Source organism: Strigops habroptila, chromosome 1, assembly GCF_004027225.2.
Source record: "Strigops habroptila isolate Jane chromosome 1, bStrHab1.2.pri, whole genome shotgun sequence".
In the NCBI taxonomy this organism is placed as follows: domain Eukaryota; kingdom Metazoa; phylum Chordata; class Aves; order Psittaciformes; family Psittacidae; genus Strigops; species Strigops habroptila.
Genome location: NC_044277.2, coordinates 85,818,535 through 85,836,140, shown reverse-complemented (window position 1 = coordinate 85,836,140; position 17,606 = coordinate 85,818,535). Strand labels below are relative to the sequence as shown.

Here is a 17,606-nt window from a genome sequence, read left to right as displayed (position 1 = left end):
GTGACCAGAGCCCACCCAGCAGCCAGGTGGGTATGGGGCCACCACTGATGGTGTGGCCACTCTTTGTTGCCCAGTCCTGGGCCACCTAAGGCATGTCTCATTGGGCACGCACTGTCATCAGTCCTGGGTATCATGGTCTAAAGCTTGGCTTTGATGATCGCTGGGGTTTAAGCATTGCAGCTACAGGCGGAGATAGCCGCTGGTATGTGGACCAGGCAGATGTGGGCAGAGGGAGGAGAATTGCCCTTTGCTACTCCCACAAACATGTCCTCAGTGCTGACATGCTGCAGTTTTCTGCCTCCTCCCTCTTTTCTTCCTTTAGGATCTCATAGCTTTCCCTGCTGGTGTTGATTCCCCCCTGTCCTTGAGCTACTGATGATTGTGTTCCTATAGTCCTATCTCTGCCTGCATTTGTCTTTTTTTCTTATCAGGCATTGTGCTGCACTGCTGACTTCCCCAGAGCTTAGCAATCTTCTTACGAGCCTGGGCAGAGGCTCCATAGCCAGACTCCATTATAGTGAGAGCTTTCGTTGGGTACAAGGCTACCAAGGGTCACAGCACACAGCCATGGCTGCTAACAGCTTTGTCCTGCTCCTTGTCCTTTCCCACCAGCTGGCACAGGTGGCTCCAGTCACCAGCATAGCCTGCAAGCAATCCATATGCAAAGACACAAAGACACACCAAAGTGGAGACCCCCAATAAATATTTTGTTTGCATAGATACAAAATGTTCCCTCTCCATGGGTACCACCCTGAATTCCTCCCCAGTGTACCCAGGGTCCTCTTCAGCATGGCCCTCCCCTGAGTCACAGTGATGCACACTGAGGAGCAAAAGTTTGTCTGCCCTAAATGACCTCCTGAGCCTCCCTAAAAGCAGGTCATCTACTGTCTAGCCTGTCTGTGGCATCAGACCTCAACTTGCAAGAGTCTAAACTTCTTTCTCATTTTTGTATACTACAGCATCCCACCTCTCAAGATACAGAAAGCTTCGGTGCCACACTTGTGGGCTTGGGCGTAACTTCAAGGTCTTTAAGTCATTTACATCCTTCTAAGAGGAGCCGCAGACAAGGACATGACCCACGAAATGGGGTGCTGAACCATGGGATGGATGCATGTTTTCTGAAAGGAAAAGCAAGTTTCTCTTTAGGAAAAACCTTCTAATGACCCACAAATTGTACTGCAGAACATCACACAAATGCACGTATTTCCCATTATAAATTAAAATGACCGAGTCCTTCCCTTGGGCTTTTTTAGCTGGTTTTTGCAACCTTCTGCATCCTGCAAAGGAACTGAGACTTTCACCAGTGACCACTTCAGTAGCTTCAGACGAAGGCTCTGACGGTGATCACACCCAGCCGTGGAGCTGGGAGGATGGGGACCATGAAAGCGAGGAGGGGAGATAAAACTGGATAAAACTGGGTTGATGCTGTGAGCTTCATTAAACAAACTCTTGACTGAGGTCGTGTTATTCCTCCTCTCTGATGTCAGGCAAGGGAGACCGAGTAACAACCCTGCGAGCCGGCATTCCGCCCGCCCCGCCGCCGCTTCCGCGCTGCCCTGGCCGCGCTGCTTTGACACCCTGGGAAATCAGCCGGGCGAGGGAAAATGTTGCAGGCTTTTTTTGTTCCTTTCTTTTCTGTGCAGCTCTTTTCTGCCGCGGGAAGGAGGGAGGGCTGGTTGCCGGGGCGACTGGGGATGGAGGAATCCAGCCAGGGCCGGGGATGGGGCAGGGGCTGCGCTGACACGCACATATATCGATGTGAGGCAAATACAGAGAGGGGAGAGAGAACCACCGGTAGCCAACAGATGAACAGTTCATTTTCCTGCAAATAATTCCCAATACGCTACGCTGAACCTTCAGGAAACCCGCCGCTTCCAATGCTTACCTTCGAATTAAGGTGGACCTTGTCTGAGGGCTCCTGAAGTGGAGGAGGGCTGCTGTTCGCCTCTAAAGGGTCTCATCTAGGGACTGCAGAAAAGCTAGACCTGTATTTCCTCTCTCATGCCTCAGTAATGCTGTTTGTTTTAGAAGCAAACATTTCACATTGTTTTCTTTTCTTCCAGTCTCAACAAGTTCTATACAGAAGATATACTTGGATGCCCCCTCCTTCAAAATGTGAATTTTATTTGAAGATAAAGCAGTTGGGGTGGGGATCTTTCCTACAGTGTTAATAATCCCTTTTCTTTGAATTAGATTTTAAAATGGCTTCCTTTGAAGCCTCAGGCTGTTAGGAATGAGCTTAACGTAGGTATGGAGGGTGTGTAAAATCAGCTCCCCTCTTTCATGCTGAAATGACAGTAATTCTTCTAGTAAATAACTGATACGCAGTGTACGATACACAGAATACGTGGAAATAACAGTGGCAAGCAGTCATGGTACCTGCATTTTGCACCAGCTCTGCTGTAATGGGGTTTTGCTGCACCGGTGTTCTCAGGAGTACACCCACCGCAGCCATGGGAAAGGCTGGCATTGCTTTGAATCCTTACCTGAAGCGGTCAGTTGCTAATCCACTGGAGCTGCTAATCTGCAAGGTGTTTTTAAACAGGTAATTCTAGGTGTGGATGTTGATTATGCAGTTAACATGCCACAAAAAGAAGAAAAAAATAAAAAGTTTGCTTGGAATTAAAGCTACACTTTGTTCCTGAAGCGTGGTCAACCAAATAATAAAATTGCTCCTTAGCTTAGACCGGTAAAAACACATTTCAGAGGGAGTGCAAGTGATCAGATTTATTTTTTCAAAATCACTGTTGAAGAGACGAACCTGAGAGTGTCTTTTCTAGCACCCCACCCCCCCCCCCCCTTCGGGGGCTGGGATGCCTTCTCCCCGCAAGGCGAACAAAAGAAAGGTGTGGATGCTTTGGCATAAATATCAGAGGAAAACGGGTCTTTCTGCAGATTGCCTGGGAAGAGTGTAAAATCAGATCTCGAGTGATCCACAGGCAGGGTTACCGACCTGCATAAAGGAGGTTAGAAAGATTAGGGGCGTCGACACTCGGATAGAACAAAGGAAAGAGTATATTGAAGGAATAGAGATTGGAAATGGTGATGAACTTTCATTTGCCTCTCTAGAATAGCTGTAGCCTTCCTTTAGCGGGGTTGCTAAACCCGGGTTTAGTGGGGTTTAGGGGTGTTCATGGGGGTACAGCCCTGCGGGCAGTCTGCCCGCGTTTGCCGGAGCTCTGGGCAGCCTTCCCGGGGGGGCGGCTCCCCGCCATCGCCGCACCCGCGGAAACACTGCCGCGGAACAGGCGGCACCCACGGGGAGCCGACAAGCCGCGCTGGCCGCCCCGCAGGGCACGGGGCGCGGTGAGGACCGTGTCGCCCTCCCGTGCTCCTCTTCCCACCGACCTTCTCCTCCCCGCCCGCTCCCTCTGCGGCCGTTGTGCCATACCGGGATGCTCCCAAATAGCCCGGGGAAAGCACCTGTGGGCGCACATCTTCAACCCTCCCTTGATACCCCTCAAGTTCTTCCCTTTCTCCACCCCTCAGCTTGTGAAAATCCGCAACTATCGGCGCGTTTGCAAGAGCTGATCGCTGCCGAGCCATGAGATCCCCCGTTCCCTCAAAGCCCCCGCGCCGTGCGCGGCGGCACCGGCAATGTCTGTTGCCTGGCCGAAGGTCGCTGGTGGCCGCAGCCGGGGGACGGCTGGGTACAGGGCAGGGCGGGCGGACGAGGGTTTACAGGCCACGGCTCGTCCGAGGGCTCCCTGCCCGGCGGCGCAGGGCTCCTGCCCGCGGGTGTGGACTTGTGCTGCAGAGGGGCAGCAGCCACAGGCCCTTGGTGGTGTCCCCGCGGGAAGGGGAGTCTCCCGCCAGCGCCGTGTGAACGGAGGCACCGGCGGGGGGCGGGGGCAGCCGCCGGGCTCCCCCTCCTCCCCGCGGCAACGCCCGGTGCTGCGGCACGGAAAGCTGCTCGTCCCGGGGAACAAAAGGCTGCGGCTGCCTCCGGACGGCGGCCGCCTGCAGCGGGGCGACGGGGCCGGTTCACACATGGGCGACCCAGGACGGGTCCCCCACCGCCGTCCTGCGCGCCTTTGTCCCCGGAGTCAGCGGCGAACCGCGGCGCCGGAGGGCGGTGGTACCGGTACCGGCGCACCGCGCCCGCGAAGCCCCGCCCCCTGCCCCAAGTCCCGCCCCCGCTGCGGGAGACAATGCCGCAGCCACGCCCCGCCCCCGAGCGCCCATTGGCTCCGCGCCGCTCCCGCATAACGTCACCGGCGGGGCGGGGCGCGGCGCCCGATTTAATGGGGGGCGCGGGGCGCGGCCGCCGCAGCGGCGAGTGCGGGAGCGGCCGGAGAGCGTGTGAGCACGGGCAGCAGCGGATACCGGCACCATGCGTGAGATCGTGCACATCCAGGCCGGGCAGTGCGGAAACCAGATCGGCGCCAAGGTACGGGCCGGCGCCCTGGCCGCCTGCCGGGAGCTCCGGGCGCGGGGCGCTGCCGGGCGTGGGGCGGTGCCCGCTCTAGGCAGGCACCGCGTGTCCCGCGGAAACGGCTGCTGGGAGAGCCCGTGTTCGCGGAGCGGAGCACCGCCTCGGGAGCGACTGCGCGGGCGGCTCCTGGCTGTCGCGACATGAGCGGTTTCCGCGGTGTGGGCGCGGCGCGCCTTTAGGCTGTGGATGGGGTAGGGAGTGCAGCGGCGCCGCGCATCCGCCCCCCGCGGGCTGCAGGGGTCCTGGTGGGGGGGTGAAGGGGGCACCGATCCGGTGCCACACCCCTCCCATCCGTGGGGGGGGCAGGGGCGCGGTAGTGTCCGCGTCTGGCGGGGGCCGCCCCCACGCGCGGCAAATCCCCGCGCGCCACGTGGCGGGGCTTTGGCCGGGGAGGCGCGGGCGGGGCGGGGCGGTGCTGACCCCCCCTCCAGCACCCCTGTTAAACCCCACCCGGTGCCCGCAGTTCTGGGAGGTCATCAGCGATGAGCACGGCATCGACCCCACGGGCAGCTACCACGGGGACAGCGACCTGCAGCTGGAGAGGATCAATGTCTACTACAATGAAGCCACTGGTAAGGACCCCCTGTAACGAGCTTCTTCCCTGTGCTGCTGGGGGCGGCAGGCGGGGGTGTCCCCAGTGTGTCCTGCGATGGAGGCTGTGCCCGTGCCCTCCTTGCTGTGGGTGGTGCCCAGGCACAGCTTAAACCACGGAACTGCAGAATGGTTTGGGTTGGGAACGACCTTAAAGATCACCCAGTTCCACCCACCTGCCATGGGCAGGGACACCTTGCACTAGACCAGGTTGCTTTAAAGCCCCATCCAGGCTGGCCTTGAACACTGCCAGGGATTGAGCATTTACCACTTCCTTGGGCAACCCGTTCCAGTGCCTCACCACCCTTACAGTAAAGAATTTCTTCCTTATATTTAACCTGAACTTCCCCTGTTTAAGTTTAAACCCATTGCCCTTTGTCCTATCACTCCAGTTCCTTACGAAGAGTCCCTCTCCAGCATCCTTGTAGGCCCCCTTCAGATACTAGAAGGTTGCTGTGAGGTTTCCACGCAGCCTTCCCTTTTCCGGGCTGAACAGCCCCAATTTTCTCAGTCTCTCTTTGTATGGGAAGCTGCTTTATATTCCCATCCCCAAATGCCCTAATCCTCCAAGTCCTGAGCATTTCCTGGGGAGCGAATTGTGGGGAGGTGGAAGGGAGCACAGCAGGGCTCCTGTAACGCTGGTGCTGGTTCCTCCTGCAGGTAACAAATACGTCCCCCGTGCCATCCTGGTGGACCTGGAGCCTGGCACAATGGACTCCGTGCGCTCTGGCCCCTTTGGACAGATCTTCCGGCCTGACAACTTTGTCTTTGGTGAGTGTGGGATGGAGGAGTCCTGAAGCGGGAGCTCCGTGCACAGAAAAGAGTCGGAGCGAGCATGCAGGTGACCCTGGGGGACCAGAATGCCAGTGGCAGGATGGGGATGGAGGAGAGGGGTGCGGGCAGCGGGGCAGGAGAGGTGGCATCATCTCTGTTGCTGCCGGGGGCCCTGCTAATGGGGCATCTGGCTTCTGGTGTGCCCCGCAGGTCAGAGCGGGGCTGGCAACAACTGGGCCAAGGGGCACTACACGGAAGGCGCTGAGCTGGTGGACTCTGTCCTGGATGTGGTGAGGAAGGAGTCGGAGAGCTGCGACTGCCTGCAGGGCTTCCAGCTGACCCACTCGCTGGGCGGCGGCACGGGCTCTGGCATGGGCACCCTGCTCATCAGCAAGATCCGCGAGGAGTACCCTGACCGCATCATGAACACCTTCAGCGTCATGCCCTCGCCCAAGGTGTCGGACACGGTGGTGGAGCCCTACAATGCCACCCTCTCTGTGCACCAGCTGGTGGAGAACACGGACGAGACCTACTGCATCGACAACGAGGCCCTGTACGACATCTGCTTCCGCACCCTGAAGCTGACCACCCCGACGTACGGGGACCTCAACCACCTGGTGTCTGCCACCATGAGCGGCGTGACCACCTGCCTTCGCTTCCCCGGCCAGCTGAACGCCGACCTGCGCAAGCTGGCGGTCAACATGGTGCCTTTCCCCCGGCTGCACTTCTTCATGCCGGGCTTCGCGCCGCTCACCAGCCGCGGCAGCCAGCAGTACCGAGCCCTGACGGTGCCCGAGCTCACCCAGCAGATGTTCGACTCCAAGAACATGATGGCCGCCTGCGACCCGCGCCACGGCCGCTACCTGACGGTGGCCGCCATCTTCCGGGGCCGCATGTCCATGAAGGAGGTGGACGAGCAGATGCTCAACGTGCAGAACAAGAACAGCAGCTACTTTGTGGAGTGGATCCCCAACAACGTGAAGACGGCCGTCTGCGACATCCCCCCGCGCGGCCTCAAGATGTCCGCCACCTTCATTGGCAACAGCACGGCTATCCAGGAGCTCTTCAAGAGGATCTCGGAGCAGTTCACGGCCATGTTCCGGCGCAAGGCTTTCTTGCACTGGTACACCGGTGAGGGCATGGATGAGATGGAGTTCACGGAGGCAGAGAGCAACATGAACGACCTGGTGTCCGAATACCAGCAATACCAGGATGCCACTGCTGATGAGCAGGGGGAATTTGAGGAGGAGGGAGAGGAGGATGAGGCGTAAGGCTGAAATGAGTAGGAGTTAAGTATAGTCTGAGCAGGCAAGTGTTCATTGAGAGAAGGAATCTGTGCAGTTGTGCTGAAGCATGCATTTTTTAATTTGGTGCTCTCCACTGTTGCTTCTGTCAGCAGTTTTGTATCCTTTACTGTCCAATGTAACAGTAGTTGCAAAAATACTTCTGAGTCCTCTGTTGAAATGGTTAACTTCTCAAACATAAAGGCTTTTTGTGTCCTAAACTGTCTCCTCTTTCTTATTTCTCTCTAGATTAAGAAAACTCTTGTGTGGTTTTCTGTAGCTTCACTTCTTGGGTATTTTTCCTTAACCTTAGTGAAAGGCTAAGCTCAATAAAGCAAGATTTCTCAGGCTGTGAATTTAACAGCATGAAGTTGGAGTTGCTCAGCTTAAGATGGCAGCTAATTTATGGAAACTGTGGATTCATTGTTGGACACTCATTTGTCTAGCAGAAAGCTGCCTCGGCTAATAGAAACAAGACCCTGCAACTCCTATTCATGGACATACATAGTAGTGAGTTCAGCAAGAAGGTATTGAATTCAGCATTACAAGCTGTCAAAACTGATTTGACTGGATAGCTTCAGGCTTTCCCCTCTGCCATTCAGCAGCAATTAGTTAACTTGTTCCAGGGCCTATAGTACATGTGTATGGGTGGCTGCCTGCAATTTGACTTGAACCTGAGATGTTTTATCTTTCCCCTAACCCTCCTCTCTCAGTATGAATAGTCCATGCAAAGAAGCATGGGTCTGTACTAACATACAACTTGAGCTTTGTTAAGAACCTGAACTTCAGGCATAAAATTGAGTGTTTCCCAAAAATAGCCACTAAGCTGCCCTTAACTCTAAAGGGATTGACTCAGCAAGGCAATCAATTCCATTTAGATGATGAGAGGTGATGGCTAGTTTTCTAGGTAACATGGCTCAAAATGCTGCCTAGAGCATACATGCAATCTTGAAATAGTAATCTATCAATACCTTGACAACAGCTGTCTCCTGCCTCCTAAGTTACACATTTACAGGGCTGTTTGATGCTCTTGGTCCCTGCAGCAGGAAATGGACCTGCAAGAGCAGTGTAGCAGCACCCCGTTATGCATCTTTGTGAAGGTAAGTGTGGTTTCTTTACAGTGAGCAAGGGGGAATTCATGTTGCTCTATGCATAGAGGATGCAGGAACCCTGAGTGAATCAACAAGGCAGTTGTCAGTAGTTAATAGGGTCCAAGTCTTTTCTACAAGACAAAAGTAAAATCCCCCCATGGAGTATAGCAATTACCCAATGTATGTATAGTTCTTAGTTCATGGAGCCATCACTTAGGGGAGTTTTCCTGTGCTGAAAGTATTGCTTTGAGAACTGTTGCCAGTGCTACAGTTACGGTGGTCCTGAAAGAGCTGGTATCCACATGTGTGCAGCCTCTTTTGTAATCCTTCAGTGAAATGCTTGCAAGGCATTAGTGGAATAAAGACTTAAAAGGGAGCTGCTGTGCATAACTAATATCTTGCCTAGTTTAGCTCTGTTAATTGACTCCACTGCCTGCAGACACTGCTCTGGATATACCCTGTTCCTTTGCTGATAGACCTATTAACCTGGGGTGCAGGACAACGGGCACTTGATAAAGCTTTTCTCTGGTCTATATGCTTCATTTCTGATGAACACCCTGTGAAGAAGGGTGAGAAGCACTTAAGCTGCCTTAACTGTCAGTAAACAGAGCTGTATATATCTACAGTAGTACTTTTATTTCTTTGCTCTTGAGCAGTTCTAGGATTAAGCATTAAACACATTGAGGCTGGTTGAGTAACTGAGGTAATATATGCTGCCTCAGGCCCTTTGGGGAAATAACACCTTATCTGGTTGTCAAAGTAACCTTCCCTTGGAATTACCTAGCTGGGTTGCACTTGAAACTGTTTATCATACGGCTTTGTTTGTAAAGCTGAGGAGGAGAGCCAGCAAATGGATTGAAACAAAGTTTAAAGGATGAGAACCTAGTCCTTGCCAGTAAAGATTGGCCTTCCTGTAGCAGGTTTCACTAGTGTTCAGCATGTCTAGCTTGTAATTCTTAGTGTAATTACACTCTGTCTCTAGCTAACCCTTAAATATAGCTACCCAAGAGACACATCTCACTACAGCTCTCTTTCTAGAAAGTAGGGCACCATCCTACATTGCTTGTATTCTGGTTTTCTTTTTTTGTTCTGTTTCTGTTATGGAAGAGAAACCATAAATAGAGATACTCTACACAGCAGCATGTCCTTTCATAAATCCTACACATCTTATTTGCCAGTCATAATCATTTAAAAAAAAATAATCAAACTGTTATTTTGGTAGCTGAGGGAAATACAGGGAATAGAGATACTGGAAGATGTAAAGGAAAGGTCCAGAACCCCTTGATAGGAAGCGTAAGGTAACTATAAGGGAGGATGAGTGTCCTCAGTGGGCGTGGGGGCTGCAGTACCATTTTCTTTCTGTTGGATCTTTGAGCTTTAGCTGTATCTGTCGCCCAGAGACCATTCACTATAAAAACTGGAGACTGGCTGCTGTATGCCAGGCAACAAACAGATGTCTTCACAAGTGCTCATAGTTGCACTTTTTCTGTTTCAGAAAGAAAGCAGAGCCATGGAAAGGGTTTCATATTGGGTAATCCGACTGCCTTAACCTCCATTGGGTGTTGATTTGTCCATGTGATGAATGATGCCTATAAGGCTAAAGATCTTGCATGAGGCATCCTGTTTGGAAAAAATGAGTACAGATAGTATAGACTTAGTGGTGTGCAGCTTAAACCACTTACAATGACTCCTTTGTGTTGAAACAGAAGTTAATAATATCAAGGAATATATTTTTGTTTCAACATATCAGGGGTGGCCTTTGTTGACAATTAGAGCTGACAGTGTTGGGGAAGGGAACAATCTCTCTTTTTTTGTTCCCTTTAAGAGTGTGGTATTTTTAAGCACATTAGCAGAATGTCTTGACCAAGGCAAACAACTCAAACGTTTGTCTATTGATAGACGTAAGATGATAAATCTAAATAAGGCTGTAAAAGCAGCTAAAGGTACTATGTAGGTTTAAATAGAAGTGGAATGAGGTGTGGTAGCACTGAGGTGCCATCTCTCCTAATTTCCCTTTGCTGTTTGGTTCTATGACCTCAGTCTTCACTGTTGTGCCAGCAGTGTAATGAAAGGATAGCCCAATATGTGGTCTGATTCTTCAAACCGCTTAAGCACCTGTTGAGAACATAGTCCTACATCTGTTTTCTAACAGATGTTTCCTGGTCTGCCAAGTGGGAGCATTAACAATTCTCAGCATGTGAGGTGCCCCTATACATCAGAAACTGGGTTACATTAAACATACAGTGGTCGCAGGGATGCAATGATCTAAGAATTAAACCTGAAGCCCATCCTCTTGACAGGTGTATCTTGTCAGAAGGTATGAGGTGAAGAACACAGTAAACCAAAGTAGCAATAGGATTTATAACCTGAGGAAAGAAGGGAAATCCAGATCTTTGGTCTCTTCTCCAGCCAATTCTCTGAAAAATGAGGCAAAATCCTAATTTTCTGTGCACGCAGATTGGCTTATGGATGATAATATCACATGCTGCATACTTCAAAAGAGTATAGAGCTTGTATGTCTTTCTAGGTACCTGCACAAATATATGTGCTTAAAGAAACTGTGATGGTCTCAGAATCCTATGGGATGGTGCTACAATGCATTACTATGAAACGCACTTCTGTTGCCCAGCGGGACCATGGCAGAGAGGTGTAAGAGGGACAAGTTTTCTTACCTCACCAGAGACAGCTGGGACAGCTAGCAATGCTCTCTGTACCGGAAAGAGTTCTCCCCTTGCTTCTTTCGTCCTTTACCTCTTCCTGTAAGCCCCTGTCGTGGTTTGGGCCCAGCCGGTAACTCGGAACCACGCAGCCGCAAAGTTATATGTAACGTCAAGATGAACTCTGGTACTGGCTTTGAGTATGACAAGTTTCATGGGGTTGCATGGAAAAACAAAGCAAACCCACACCAACAGCCCCCTCGAAACACCACCTCACTGTCTTACTACGGTTTTGTTTTTAAGAAGTGCCGTTAAACTATATTAAACTGTGCTTTGCAGTAGGAGGTGCTTCAGTTATTGCTTCCTGTTTAATATATCTGCCTAATATTTTTGTTTGCTAAAGCTATGAGGGGATAAAATCCCCTCTGGAAAAGTCATGTGCCTACCCCCTCTATTTGGTGCACATCCTTTCTCCCAAGGGATGTCATTCTACTTTTCCATTCCACATTAAAGCATAATGAACACATACTTTACAGACTGTTCAGGTGTGGCAGCCTGCATAGGAGTGATAGGTATTGCTGTTCCCCTGAACCTGCTCATCATAGGGGATGCCCTGTTTTCTCATTTACAGATCACGCGCTTCTCAATCTTCCCATATATTTTTCAGCTGCTTCTATGTTTCCACAGAACAAAGCTCAGGACAGTTTTGATGTGTAATGTGAACCTGAGGTAATGTAAGTAAGGTTATTTCCCCCCCCTTTCTTCAACTCGCAATAAACCTCTATAATATCATGACCTGGTCTTCAATGTGACAAAATAAAAAAAAGATTTTTAAGAATATTTTGCCTCCCGATCTAAAATTCATTCATGCTGTAAGCACCTGCCTTTTGATACTCCAGCAATTGCCTCTCCTGGCCTTTTTGTTATTTATTAAGATGGGAAAGAGCAGACTATTGGATCTCAGATACTTCCATTTTAGATGGCTGTTGTCTTTAGCTTGCCTGCATGAAAATCCAAAATGGAAGCATTTAGTCACAGGAAAGTGCCTGAGGCCGTGGAGCATTTTGGAAAAAGACGTTTCTTGGCCCTGACTCTATTGGACACTTGTCCAGACGGAGCCCTCTCAGCATTTCAATCCGAGGCATGGGGAGGGTATCAGGGGAGCTGTGAAAGCCTGTTCCCCCACTTCCCCCAGCCATTCTGCAGGCAAAGGACACAGCGCAGGTGACAACTCTTTCCTCTCCCTGAGCAGTTTAACAAGCAGCGAACTGTTTCGCTGCTTCAATCCCATTTCAAGTATTGTATTTGTGAATCTGCCAGAGAGAAAAACTGTGTCTTTTTTGAAGTGTGTGGAAACAAAAAAAAAAAAAAAAGGTAAGAGTAGGTCATTCTCTCCTCCCCACTCAAAGTCATTTTTCCCTTACGGGCAGAATTCCGCTCATAAGGGAGGAAATCAAGTCAGCTTTGTTAAATTCTTGTTTATTAACATCTCATTCATGCAGGGTAGAGATTTTCTAACTGGTCTCAATTTATCTCATATGTCATCTTTTATAACCAGATTATTTTTCTTACTTGGTAAGTTTCAGGCATATTTTCTTTTCTTTTCGGCAAGAGTGCCACTGTCATTGCAAACAGAAATGATGGTGCAAATTGCAAACAAGTTAATAATCCAGTTTAAGCAGAATGTGAAAACACTTGCTTCAGAGGACAAAGTGGCTACCCTGGCAGAGGTTGTGTAGCTTGTTCACTCAACAGTCCTCTGTTGTTTTGCACTGAAAAATGTTTCCACATTTTCTGTGAATGTAATAGAAAGATACTGCCTGCCTTCATAGTGAATAATTAAACAGGGTTTTCAAGCCGGATTCAAATGGCCTCACAACAAGCTTTACAAACATGAAATGAAATTCAAGCATTGACTTCTTACAGTCTGCTGCTCTGCATCCAGCACAATGCTGGTCTTATAGTTAATAAATTAATTGTATGGCTGGTTTTTGGAAATTCCAGCTATGATTCCAGCTCTACCCTAGCAGGCTGTGAGAAAGCAGGCTTGCATTAGACATTTCCAGGGCACTGAGAAAACTGCCAGTTTCATGGGCTGGACCGATTCAGTATCTTCCAGCTGCTAAAAGGGATGGTCCTATTCCCCTTGCCCTGCTTCAGGTGTTACCTTTGTGTTATTTCCCTTAGGCAGCTCCAGGGCATGTCTTACCCCTCTACCAGTCAGCTCAGCTCCCTAAACTTCGTAGTTAGAGACAGTAAACTGGGGGTGGGGAAGAAGCTTTTTCTCGGATTACGGAGTGCACCAGAGGGAGAACTGGTGCAAAGGAGGAGGAAAAGGCAGGCAGCTGGAAGCAGGAGGGAGCAGAACAAGATGTTCAGTTGATTCAGCCACCTGCTGTGACGGCACCCTCAATTCTCCCACAGAGAACCCTGGCAACTTTAAACCATGTACACTGAATCCCACCACAAACTACTGCATCTCTTAGCAGACATCACAGGATGAAGTTTAGAGTTTGTTCAGTGTCAGTTTGAGTTACAAGTAGCTATTGGATTGCAAGATAAAGCAAGGAGGCTAAGGAACAAAAGAAACAGTGACTAGCAGATCAAAGTTGCTATCTGTGCCTTGTTCTCGATGACGTGCAGGAAATAAAGTACCCTAGAAAACATGATATCAGCATTTCATTTATATTGGTGCTGGAATCTTAGTCATCTCTTGACTGGAGGACCAAGTTTGCAGAGATAAGACGTATTTCATCTACTGAGCAATCTTAAAAGGTAGATGCAGCCTGGATGGGGGCAGGAGCCATCTGGCTCCTACCCCATCACATCTGGTGTGCCAAGCAGAAATAATGAGAGGCTGCATTGTTTTGCCCTTCTTCTCAGTAAATTGCTGCCTGATGATGATCAACATATTTTTCCCTTCGCGGAGTAATTTTGCAACATGTGATCGTGTTTATTGTGGTGACCTTGGAAGCCAGACCAGTGGGGTTCTGTCTGCCGTGTCCTGCACAATGACATTCACAGAAATTCCTGACTTTGGGTGGCTAGCTAGAATCTAAGTTCACAAGAGAAACCATAGGGTGTGGAAGAAATATTATGTTCATGAACAAACAGTTCTTCCCTCAGAAGGAACATGGGTCATTTTAGATTTGGCAGTGCCCTACATAGCTTTTTTATGTGATGCTTTCTCACATGTTTATTCTCTCTCCTCTTTTGTTCTTGGCCAAACACACAAACCCTCAGGGACAATAAACACACGTACGGAGGAGTCTACAATGAAACTGCTTTTGCTCATTCATAAAAGCATGCTCAGCCGTGTAGTATTTAATTGCTTTAGCGCCTGTGGTGGGTTGTAATTTTGAAATAAAAATAGGTTTTCCTTTTTGGTATTTTATTACTAGAATTAAAACCACCTTCACAATTATTCCACCCTCTTCCTGTCAGAAATATTCTTCTGTCTTCATGCACATTGCAAGTGATTAGCACCAGGTTCTAAAGGTGACCTCAGACAGTCCTCATCAGGTGGGAATATCACCGTTACCAGGCAAACAATAAGCTGACGAAGAGAGCCTGCTCATTCAAGTACCATCAGAAAGACTCAAAACATCATGTGGTCTCTGGTATACACGCCTGAGCAATATGTGACGTTACCCATCACAAGTAAGTGAGACTGAAGCCACAGGCAGACATTTTGTATGCTTGAGCAGCTGTCACATTTGTACATTTGTGATTCTTTTCCAAACAATGGGAAATTACAGACAGACGTGAAAATGTTGTGGGATCCCTGTTGCCTCCCTTGTGCATCCATCGCCTGGGCTCTGCCGTTGCCCTGGAAACTGGGAAGACAAGGTTTGGTGCAGGCAGGGAGCAGGCAGGGGGGCTGCCAGCAGAGCTTCAGCTGCCCAGGGGCACATGCACTCCCTTGCTGTGAATGGGAGAGTTTTGATTTTTGGTTGCAACAATGAACACTTAGAATTTATGGAGCTGTATTAAAAAAATACAACAGGGAACTTCCATATCTACTTAAATAGCACTGAGGGCTAAGATTTGTTGAATTGCAAAATGGAGGGTTCTGAATTGACATTCAAGTGATCAACATTTAATTTGCTTCACTGTGTGCTCATGGATGTTCAGCATTGTTGTAGGTGGGGGAATGTATGCACATAAACATCTGCCTCTCTCTAAGTACTCAGTTTCAAAACCTGGAGCTATATCACCCCTCAAAAACTAGTGGGGATCTGAAAGAGACCAGTGCTATAGCATCTAAGAATTAGTTTCCTAATAAAAGCTCAGAATCCTTAGTGGAATAACTAGGAGAATACTGTGCATAAGTGGGAAGAAGACATCTCAGGGAGTGTCCAGGTGCTTTCAGGAGAGGAATCAAAATGCTGTAAGCTGGTCTTTTGTACATTTCCAGGAACACTTTGGCACCCAAAAAGCCCTTCAGTGCCTGTGTGGATCCCCCAGGAATGCCAGAGGTGCAGTTGTATTGCAGTTCCACCAGTAGTGAGAAGATGCAACTGCCTGCTGCTGCTCAAAAGGGTGAGTTATGGCTACAGCAAGTAGAAATGTATATGCATGAGTTGTGTGAGCAATAACAAAGACTGCCTGTGATTAAGTATTGCAGAAATGTGTCAAAGGAAAATACTGACAACAGCTGGGATAGAAAGAACACAAACTTCAAGGGAATTTGGTGAAAATATCTCAGTGCCAGCACAAGTCTGGATTTTTTGTGATTGAAAAAGCCACGTGTAATAACACCACATGTAATTCCATGTGTTGCAAAGCTTGAGCCAGTCCCTGCTCGTGACATTTCACAGCAGCTGAGGTTTCTGCACTAGGAGAGAAAAAGATCTGCCGTTGATAGGCAAGTCAATTCAGTGGAGCAAACTGAAAGCCACTTTTGAAAATATGGCCAAAGTATTTTTCCAAGCAGCCAAATGCTGGCCAAAGATAAGGTACTTCCTTATCCACTAGTATTTCCTGCCATAGAGGAAAAAATTGAGTGAAACCGCTGACATTATCTATTGATTTATATTGTGATAAGTACAGCTAACCTGAGTAACACGTAAACAACTTTGTTCCTTCTGCCTGCAATTACCTTTCTTATTGATAGTGGTAATGATTTGCCGCATTAATTATTACCTCACCTTTTCAAAAATCTGCTGCTTTTGAAGCTGTTATAATTGCAATACAATGTTGTAGCGTACTGTGACAGAGATCAACAAACCAATCTGGTTTTGCTGGTCACACACAGCCTCCCACTCCTTTGTCTCCCTTTCACATGATCACAGAATTGTGGAGATTGGCCAGGACCTCTGGAGATTGCCTGAGTCCTTTACTCAGCCTGGGAGGGTCAGCTAGGGCAGGTTAATCAGGGTTGTGTCCATTCGGGTTTTAAATATCTCCAAGAATGAAGACTCCACAACCTCCCTGGGCAACCTCTGCCAGAGAAAAGAAGCTTTTTCTGATGTTTAGAGGGAATTTCTTGTATTTTGGTTTGTGCCCATTGCCTCTCCTCCTGGCACTGGGCACCACTGGGAAGAGCCTGGCTCTTTTTTACTTTTTTACTTTTTTTTTACTATTTCCCATAAAGTATTTATACACACTGGTAAGATTCCCCTGAGCCTTCTCCAGGACAATCAGTACCAGCTCTTAGCCTCTCCTCATAAGACAGATGCTCCAGTACCTCAGCTTTTTCTATGTCCAGCTTTTCCTATGCCCTTTTTCCACTGAAAATGTCCCGTCATGTTCAGTAGCAGGTCTGTTTTTTTCTCAAGGCTTCCTTTTTCTGCAAATGGACCTGTAGAAGTCTTTTTCACATCCTTTGCTTTGACTTTCCTAACTTTCCGGCACACTAGGACAATGATTCTGTGTTGCTCCTGGATCACCTTACTCTACTTCCACCTCCTGAATGCTTCCTTTTTCCTTTTGTGTTTACTCAGAAGCTCCTTGTTCATCCATACAGGCCTCCTGCCGCCTTTGCTTGATTTCCTGTTTCTTGGCATGAGCCATTCTTGAGGCTGGAAGAGGTGATTCCTGGAAGTCAACCAGCCATCCTGGACTCTTCTCTTGAGGAACATCTCCTGCAGGATTCTTCCAGACAGATACCTGGAAAGGCTAACATCTGCTCTCCTGAAGATCAGGAAACTGTTATCCTGCAAGTTGCCTTGTTCTCTTCTATTGAGATCTTGAACTCCACTGCCTATGGTCACTGCAGCCAGGGCTGCTCTGAGCCTTCATAACCCTGACTTCTTCCTTGCTTGTAAGTATCAAGTCCAGCAGAGTGTCTGCCTTTGGACTCCTTGATCATCTGTGTCAGGAAATTATCATCAATGCACTCCACAAAACTCCTGGATTGCTTGTATCCTGCTGTGTTGTCCCTACAGCAGATATTGGAGAGGTTGAAGTCCCCCTTGAGGACTAGGGCCTGTGAATGCTAGACTTCTTCCAGTTGTTCGAAGGTCTTACCTACTTCTCTTCCTACTTGATCTTACCTCCTTGATCCTCTTCTGATCAGAAGGTGTTTAAGCCACCGCAACATAGTGCACATTGGTTTGACCACTAATACTAACCCTTTAGATCTCAGTTGGCTCACCATCCACCCACAGGCAGAGCTCTGTGCGTTTCTGCTACTCACACAAATGGTGACTCTCCTTTCTTGCCTTCCCAGTCCATCCTTCCTAAAGAGCCTGCATCCCTCCATCAATGTCCTGCCATGCTGTCCCCTTGGAACTTCATATTGTGCTTGAGGGGGACCCCCTCCAGCTCTGTT

The 17,606-nt window shown here is 49.1% G+C and overlaps 1 protein-coding gene across 1 annotated transcript; it reads left to right on the top strand.

The window, feature by feature from the left end:
* Positions 1 to 4,213: 4,213 nt before the first annotated feature.
* LOC115615078 (tubulin beta-2 chain) lies at positions 4,214 to 7,304 on the top strand. The gene is made up of 4 exons (XM_030502780.1): positions 4,214 to 4,390; positions 4,899 to 5,007; positions 5,687 to 5,797; positions 6,011 to 7,304. Exons 1-4 carry the CDS (start codon positions 4,334 to 4,336, stop codon positions 7,069 to 7,071), a joined length of 1,338 nt encoding a protein of 445 aa, XP_030358640.1. The 5' UTR covers positions 4,214 to 4,333; the 3' UTR covers positions 7,072 to 7,304.
* The last annotated feature ends 10,302 nt before the right edge of the window (positions 7,305 to 17,606 follow it).

Excerpts from the sequence above, each read along its gene's own strand:
- LOC115615078 (XM_030502780.1), top strand. The coding sequence starts at position 4,334 with ATGCGTGAGATCGTGCACATCCAGGCCGGGCAGTGCGGAAACCAGATC. Across the intron at positions 4,391-4,898 it reads GAAACCAGATCGGCGCCAAG|TTCTGGGAGGTCATCAGCGA; the intron begins GTACGGGCCGGC and ends CGGTGCCCGCAG. Across the intron at positions 5,008-5,686 it reads CTACTACAATGAAGCCACTG|GTAACAAATACGTCCCCCGT; the intron begins GTAAGGACCCCC and ends TTCCTCCTGCAG.